The sequence below is a fragment of the Aplysia californica genome, unplaced genomic scaffold (assembly GCF_000002075.1).
Source record: "Aplysia californica isolate F4 #8 unplaced genomic scaffold, AplCal3.0 scaffold00309, whole genome shotgun sequence".
NCBI classification, from domain to species: domain Eukaryota; kingdom Metazoa; phylum Mollusca; class Gastropoda; order Aplysiida; family Aplysiidae; genus Aplysia; species Aplysia californica.
In genome coordinates this window covers 235,555-244,490 of record NW_004797579.1, presented here as the reverse complement: position 1 = coordinate 244,490, position 8,936 = coordinate 235,555, and the positions used below count along the sequence as shown (strand labels likewise).

General features: G+C 39.5%; 1 protein-coding gene across 1 annotated transcript in view; it reads right to left on the bottom strand.

Moving 5' to 3' along the window:
• Positions 1 to 839: 839 nt before the first annotated feature.
• The window catches only part of LOC101847969 (sulfotransferase 6B1-like), a 28,508-nt gene continuing 20,411 nt past the window's right edge, over positions 840 to 8,936 (bottom strand). The window contains exons 7-8 of the mRNA XM_013084688.1: positions 7,216 to 7,353; positions 840 to 908 (exon numbers count right to left, since the gene is read on the bottom strand). Of these exons, the coding sequence (XP_012940142.1) occupies positions 840 to 908; positions 7,216 to 7,353 (207 nt within the window). The remainder of the gene's footprint in view (positions 909 to 7,215; positions 7,354 to 8,936) is intronic.

Below are 8,936 nucleotides of genomic sequence, written 5' to 3'. Positions count from 1 at the left end.
ATATCTTTCTCTATCACCGCCTTTTTCTTTCTTTCACTTTCTTTCACTTTCTTTCACTTTCTCTCTCTCTCTCTCTCTCTCTCTCTCTCTCTCTCTCTCTCTTTTTTTTTTTTCTCTCTCTCGTTCTCTCTCTCTCTCTCTCTTTCTCGCCCTCTCATTTTTCTGTCTTTCTTGCTCTGTCTCCCTCTCTCTGTCTGTCTGTCTGTCTGTCTGTCTGTCTGTCTGTCTGTCTGTCTGTCTGTCTGTTTCTTTCTCTGTCTTTTCATCTTTCTCCCTCTTTCATTTTCTCTCTCTCTCCCCCCTCCCTCTCTCGGTCTGAAATTGAGCGGTACCAGATTAAAGGGATATTAAACTACCTAGTTATTTAAACAACGGCTATCTAAACTTTCTAGGCCATAATTACTTCGCGATTAAGTTAGATTAGATTTTCTACGCATCGCGAGCTAGTGCTACTGATATCAGGAGACATTCAAAAGAAATTCAAAAAAATAATTGGTATTCTATAAGAACGACCAGAAACATTCTCCGTTTCAGGGGAAGTACACAATGCAAGCTGCAGATTGTGCACGCTAAAACACTAACAAACTGTCAAGATCTTTCGCTGTGTACATCCGGGTATTCCCACCTGAGAGAAGTGAAGAAAATTCGTATAAAGCTCTTTTCCCACAAGGGCACAACGTCGGACCCATGACGAGATTCGAACCCGCGACCTTACGCTGCGAGTCCGAGTGCCTAACCCCCAAGCCACCGCCACCACGAACTGAAACGGTTCCAAACATACATTACATTGTTTTCGATCTGGAATGAGAGTCAGTGGCGTCAGTTGTCTAGTGGTTAGGCTATCGGACCTGTAATCGTAAGATTGCGGGTTCCTGGGTCCGAGTCTCAGCTCGGTCCGACATTGTGTCCTAGGGAATGACATATCACAAGAATTTCCCATTTGGCTTGGTCTTTTCCGAGATGGACGTTAAATGGGAGGTCACACGTCTTAAATAATCTATTATTATATTGTTGATTGGGGCGTTAAACCCTATTTACTCTAGTATAGATTGTTCACTTTTGTCTGACAAGATATGAGGGTCGTTCAAAAAGTTTTGCCTCCTCTCCAATAACTTCTAAACTCTTCAAGATATCTTCATGAAATTTGGACACAATTGACTTTCAATATTATGTATACTCTCAGAGCACTCAAACTAAGGGAAAATCTAATAACGGAAGAACTTTTGAAATTAAATGGTCAAGTAGTAAAAAAAAACCCAGGAACTTACATTGCTCAAACAGTTTGAATCCAAAAAGAAAGAATTAGAAATATATCAACTACATAAGGGCAGGGGAGCACAAATACGATCAAGACAAAAATGGATTGAGGAAGGGGGAAAGAATACGAAATACTTTTTTCGGATGGAACGAATGAGAGGTGGTAGTAATGTTATAACTTCTTTACAGGATGACAAAAACAACAATCTGTATGGTCATGTAGATATTGTGGATAGCATTAAAAATCACTTTGAACGTTTATATAAGAAAGACCATAATATTGAAACAAACAGAGTTGATGATTTCATGCAAGGATGTAGCTTTCCAGTACTCGATAATGTTGATAAAGAAATATGTGATAACGAACTAAGCATTGTTGAATTAGATGCTATTGTTAATAAGTTGAATATTGATTCAGCACCTGGAATCGATGGAATTACCGCCCCTTTTTACAAATTCTTCTGGAGCAAACTGAGGAAACCTTTATTTACAAACTTCCAGCAGTGTCTAGAGACGGAAGAGTTATCTCCCACTCAAAGAAGAGGCGTTATTTCTTTATTACACAAAGGGGGAAATTTACGAAGGGACAATATAAAGAACTGGAGACCGATAACGTTGACAAACACGGACTACAAAATCTTCTCCAAAATATTAGCTATACGGCTACAGCGTGTTTTGCCAGTTTTAATAAATGAAAACCAAACTGGCTTCTTGAAAGGCAGGTCCATTTCGGAGCACATTAGGACACTTGACGACATTATCTACGTAGCATCTGAAAAAAATCTACCAGGTATGGTGGTATCTTTGGATTTTCAACGCGCATTCGACACTGTAGAAAAGGGAACAATATTGGCCACATTGAAAAAGTTTAACTTTGGAGAAGGATTTATAAATATGGTGGGAGTTTTAATGGCTAACACAGAATGTTGTGTACAAAATGGGGGATGGTTGTCAGAATGGCACAACACAGAGCGAGGAATAAAACAAGGTTGCTGCACAAGTCCATTGCTTTTTGTACTTGTTGCAGAGTTGATGTCAATAAAGTTAAGAAACAATAGCAGCATATCTGGAATGAGCACAATTTTGTCAGGGGAAATATTTAATTTTTGCAAAGTTTTGCAGTATGCTGATGACACCACTCTGATTCTAAAAGACCAAGAAGACCTTGCTTCAGCCTTGTTGGATATCGATTCTTTTGGTAGCATCTCTGGGCTCAAGCTGAACAAGGATAAATCACAAGGTATGTGGATTGGAAGTGATAGAACACGCACTGAAAAATTAGGAGGAATCAGTTGGGTCCCTAATGGGAATACAATTAAAATACTAGGTATTCACTTTAGTGCAACAGAGGAAGCATCTCGCATAGAACCTAATTGGATAAACAAAATAGAAAATATGAAAAATATCATGAAAATATGGATGAAAAGAAATCCATCCCTATATGGGAAAGTAATTATTTGTAAAACCTTCCTGCTGTCTCAGATATCCTATATAATTCAGTCACTATCTTTACCCAAAAGAGTTTTGAATACAATTGATACTTTGTTCTTTATGTTTCTGTGGCAGAAGAGGCACTCAAACAAGAAAGCACGCAAGAAAGTAAAAAGAACGATAATGTGTAGATCGATTGAGGAAGGAGGTTTGGGTGTTATAAGTGTTAAAGATCAACAGAAAGTTTTTCTATTAAATTGGTTAAAACGTACGGCAACTGTTACAAACACACACACACACACACACACACACACACACACACACACACACACACACACACACACACACACACACACACACACACACACTTGTCCACTATTGTATTGTCCAACCAAAGATTTAGCTGTAACATATACACAGTTAATGATTTGTCAAATTTAAGATTCATTTTCAAACGTCATTCTGGAAATTACACGAATGTATGACGAGACCGTGTAGATGCAGACACAAGGTGCTTGATTGGGGAGTTTGAGGCCAGTCTCCCTGAGGCGAGGGGATACAATATTGTGTGTAAATTGTTCCCTCTCGACTCGGGTTCGAGGATCCTGTGTGGGAATCTCCGCAATTTCATATTTAAATAAGTATTAAGTCTTTAACCCAATTGTGAACTTGCTACCTGCAAACCCCTTACGAAACCTCAAAAATAATAACTGCCACTGTACTAGCTACCTACTTACGTCCTCTCTTCACTTGTCTTGGTCCGATAGAATAGGCTAACACTAACAAGGTCACCATAGCAGAGACTGTGCCCACCATTTCGGAACTTCACGGTGACATTAAAGATGGTTCCAGTAGGGAAGGGGATAGCGGGTGCCCACATCCCTCGTGACTCATCAGAGCAGAGGAAGATTGGACTAACGCTAACATTATTTTAAAAAACAACAACAATCAAATAACAGAAGCATGTTTTCTTATAATTATAAATGTAAGCACCATCCCACATCATCACTTACCACCACCATCACGGTCATTTCTAAGTACATCATTGCTCTCAGATCCTTCACAAACATCTATAATTATCTTAAACATCTACATGTAACAGTTATGTGTCATAACAAATTTGTACGCTATACATTATTGGGCACTCTCATACGCACATTTTTCTACTAATCAGATGGCGTCAATATCATAGAAATGGGCAAGGGACAACCACCCAAAAAAGTATACTCTCAAACCCCCAAAACAGAATTATGTTATCATGTCACACCTTTATACTATTGCTGTTTACATCATGGAAGCTTGTGTACATCGTCGCCGAGAAAATGGCGCCCAGCAAACCTACGAATGTGCGCTTAAAGCAAAGAGCTGTTATTGGGTTCCTTACTGGAGAGGGAGCTGCACCCATCGATATGTATAGGCGAATGAAGCTTGTCTATGATGAAGCATGAGTAGATGTAAGTACTGTTCAAAGATGGGCAAAGGAGTCCAGCAGAGACAGATTTGCATGACCAAGCTCGTTGTGGTCGTCCCAACTCTGTCAGTGATGTTCAACACCAGGAGAGAGTGGATGAGATCATCCAAGCGAACCGGCGAATCAAAGTAAGAGGTGTCAGTGAAATACTAGACTAGAGATTTCTGTAAGGAGTGCTCAGTGTATTATCCATGTGTTGGGTTACAGGAAAGTTTGTGCACGGTGGGTTCGCCATATGTTGTCACCGGAGCTGAAATTGAACTGAATTAAAATTAGTGATGAACTTCTGGCTCGTTATACCGATGAAGGTAAAGCTTTCTTACGCCGTATAGTAACAGGAGACGAGACTTGGGTACACCATTATGACCCAGAGAACAAAAGACAATCGAAAGAATACAGACTCACCTAGCCCCAAGAAGTTCAATGTTGTTTCATCTGCCAAGAAAGTGCTTTTGACAATGTTTTGGGACTGCGATGGTCTGATTCATAAGGAAATTTTGGAACAGGGTTCCTCTATCAAGTCTGAACGATATATTGAGACCCTGAGAAAACTTAGAGCACGGCTGTCAAGAGTTCGGCCCGGAAAAAATGCAATTTTGCACCAGGACAACACCCGTCCACACACGAGTCAACAAACTCAAGATGCCATGAAAAGTCTCAGATTTCAAGAGACCTTACCGCACCCATTATACAGTCCAGACCTTGCTCCATCTGACTTTTATCTTTTTCCTAAGTTGAAAGGGTACCTCAAAGGAAAACGTTATGCAGATAACGATGAAGTTCAGGAAGATGTGCGTCGCTGGTTCAGAGTAAAACCACATGATTTTTTTCGCCGAACGGCATGCGACGACTTATTCGACGTTGGCGGATCTGCACCGACAAAGAAGGCGACTATGTTGAAAAGTAAAGGTACTGTCCTGTAGCAGACATCCTAAGCTTTCATTTGGTGTATAACTTTTGTACAAACGAATTGCTCCATAAAAGTGGTATTATAACATTTAAAGATGTAGCTGGTAGTTGGTGGGTACTCTGGTGTAGTTTGCTTCTTCTTTCCTGTCAAACATCTCTCGTTCTTAAATCTCTCCTCATTCTTTTTGCGTTTTCTACTCTCTTGTAATACCGCTAATCTTCCACACTTATTTGACATTATTGTGTTGCAAGGGCCGTAAAAAAAACCTCTTACTAAAACTAAATAAGGACTTAGAGGACACAGGTGTCCGATCAGCAACAGACCAAATGAAAATGTAGCTCCATAGTAAGTGTCACTACACGGTTGAATCAGGCGCTCGTCAATTTTTGGGTATGTACGGAGAAATTGGTGTAACATTAGAGCTTGATCATGATGGAAAACTAGAAATCGAGATACCTGACTGAATAATAATAATAATAATAATAATATATAACATTTATAGAGCGCATTTCCAAAAAAAGTAGCTCAATGCGCTTTACATTGGAATACCCATTTTTCAAAAACCTTTCTTACTACTTCCTTTCTTCTCAAGCAATATACATTAATGCACACACACACACACACACACACACACACATACACACACACACACACACACACACACACACACACACACACACACAGAGACTATTTTCATCCAGACATAGGAAAAGAACAAATGTAATGAAAGATAACGTTAAAAGCTTATGAAGGATAGGCCTGTAGGAACAGAAAATGTTTAAGATGTCTTTTGAAGCTATCAAGTGTTCTTATTTGTCTTAGTTTCATGGGTAATCTGTTCCACATAAATGGACCAAGATATGAGAAAGATCTCTCTCCATATGATTTGTATGATTTTACAGGTGTCACAAGTAGGGTGTTATCGTTCGATGATCTTAGGTTTCTCCCTGGTTTATATATACTGATAAGTTCTTGTAGATAAAAAGGAGCAGTTTTATTTACACATTTGAAACACATGACGCAGATTTTAAATATTATTCGTTCTTTTACAGGGAGCCAATGCAGTTCTTTTAATAATGGAGTGACATGGTCTCGTTTTTTAGATCTTGTTATCAGTCTAGCGGCATTGTTTTGAATTACTTGTAAACGATTCAAATATTTGTTGTTCAGACCTGCCAGGAGTGAGTTACAATAGTCTAATCTAGATAGGATAAGAGATGTTACCAGTGTTTTTGTGGTCTCTTCGCTTAAGTACTTTCGAACTAGGCCTATCCTTCTCAGCTGAAAATAAAGGGATTTGGACAGAGATCCTACAAACGAGCCCATTTGTGCAGTTGAAAGAGGTGTAGGTCGCCTGATGGCAAAATTAACGAGAAAATGTCCGCCAAAAGTTGGTTACTTCCAAATCTTGAGTGCCCTTGCAAACAGCCATTAATTTACATTTCTGTGGGCCATATTATACCACAACAGGCCACACATTTGCGGGTGGTTGGCTGATACTCTGGTGTGGTCTGCTCCTCACCCATCCTCCTTCTTTTTTGTGTTTGTTTCTTTCTTGTAACACCTACTCTTTGGCACTTATATGACCCTATTGTGTTGCAAGTGCCGTAGGACGCTAACGAATACTAAACTATAATACCGCACCCTCTCGTACCTTATAATACAATACAGTATAAAAGTATTTCATATCATGCAACATCATGTCATCCTATTCCATACTGTAATATACCATACCGGCGTCTGTGGCGTGGTGGTTAGGAGCTGCTCCGTCGCACGCAGGACACCCGAGTTCGATTCCCCAGTAGAGAGAATTTCAAAAGTTTTTAAAGATATCTAAATTGTGTCGATGGCAGAGAGAGAGAAAGAGAAAGGGGGGGAGAGAGAGAGAGAGAGAGAGAGAGAGAGAGAGAGAGAGAGAGAGAGAGAGAATGAGAATGTAAGGTGACATTTTTATTGAATATACACAGCAAAATTCAAGTCTCCAGTATTTGTTCTACCGTAAAACACTGATGATGTTGATGATGATGATGGAGATGATGATGATGATGATGTTGCTGCTGATGCTGCTGTTACTGATGCTGTTGCTGCTGCTGCTGATCGTGATGAGGAGGATGATGATGTTGCTGCTTTTGTTACCTTTCCTAACCATGTTGTTTGACATACGCTTGCCGAAGGACTGCTTCATGTTGTTCACCCCTGCAGCCTCACAAATCTCCTCCACAAGACTGTCGCTCACAGAGATACCCAGGAACTGAGACAGACGCCTGATCTCGCGTGGGAGATCCTGGTTACAGAAAACATGATTGAATAATTGTGCGATAAACGTGCTCGAATTATTGTGTAATAGAATTTAAATGAGCGAATGCTAGTGTATTAGAAATTAAACGAGCGAAAGATTGTTAAATTGAAGCATACGAGGGATTTTGCCCTAGAAATAAGCAAACTGTTGTTCGATAGAGATGATCGAGTTATTGTGCAGTAGAGAAGGGTGCATGATTGTTCGACAAAGATGAACAAATGATTGTACAGTAGAAAGGGTGGATGATTGTTCGATAGAGATGATCAAATGATTGTGCTGTTATAAACGAGTGAATGAGTGAATGATAGAGATGATCAAATGATTGTGCAGTAGAAACGAGTGAATGAAAGAATGATAGAGATGGTCAAATGATAGTGCAGTAGAAACGAGTGAATGAGTGCATGATAGATCTCGCGTGGAAAGTCCTGGGTATAATAGAAACACGCGGATGCTGATTTTGCGGCGACAATGTGTCGGTTACACGGGGATCAGATGGGTGGTCACTGGGGTGTTACCTTGAGCATGACACGAAAACCCTAGCTCAAAATACAGGGCGCTGCACAGTGGCGACCGACAGTGGTATGCTTGTAAACTGTTCTGTATTGGTGTAATATTGTGTAATAGTGTGTATTTATGTATGTATTTATGCATGTATTTATGTATGTTTGTATTTATAATTATGTATTTATGTATGTATATGTATGTTCGCCATTGTAAACCGATGTGCCCTTCTGGGACAAATAAAAGTGTAATAAAAAATCAAAAAATCAACGCGTGCTTATGCAATAGAAACGAGGAAACGTTTGTGCAGTAGAAATCACTGAAAGATTGGTCTCACATGTAAGGTCCTGTGCAGAGTAGAAATATGCCAGTGACTGTGCAGTAAACATCTCTACATATTATATATGTGAAAGTTCGTCACTTTCGTCGCCTAAAACTTCCGAACCACTTAACTTTCGAATTTGAACAAATTAACGGTGGTTCAGAATAATTTAAAGGGTGCACAGTTTCATTTAGGACCGTGAAGTCACTGTAGTTTACTTTTCAGTTTTTCATTAGTTTCGTTTAGATCTGATCTTGGGAAAGTCCGTCTTCTAAGATGCCATTGTAAACAAGTGAGGTTTCCGTTCACTACCGTGCGCACTGTGTCACACCTTTGAAATTATGGAGTGTACAACCACAAAAGCGGAATAGAGAGAATCAATCTATACATCTATTATATATTTATTGGCAACTTGGAAACACATGTCACTTTTCTCTCAAGATTTATTGCTCCATTCCAGTAGAGTGTAAATATTGGAGGCCGATAACTTTCAGTTGATATTAATGCACCGATCATTCCTTTCATCGAAAGGGGGCCCAGCCAGCTATCTAATAATTGTGCAATCGAAATTAGGGATTGTACAAAAGTAACGATCAAATGGTTGTGAAATAGAAATTTAATCAAATGATTGATCCCATGTTCAGTATGAATACGAGACATCAGGGGCGAAGGCTGACTTGTTTGACAGGGTAATCAAAGTGAAATGGGACCAGATAGGGCCTATAGATATCACACAAGAATCTTA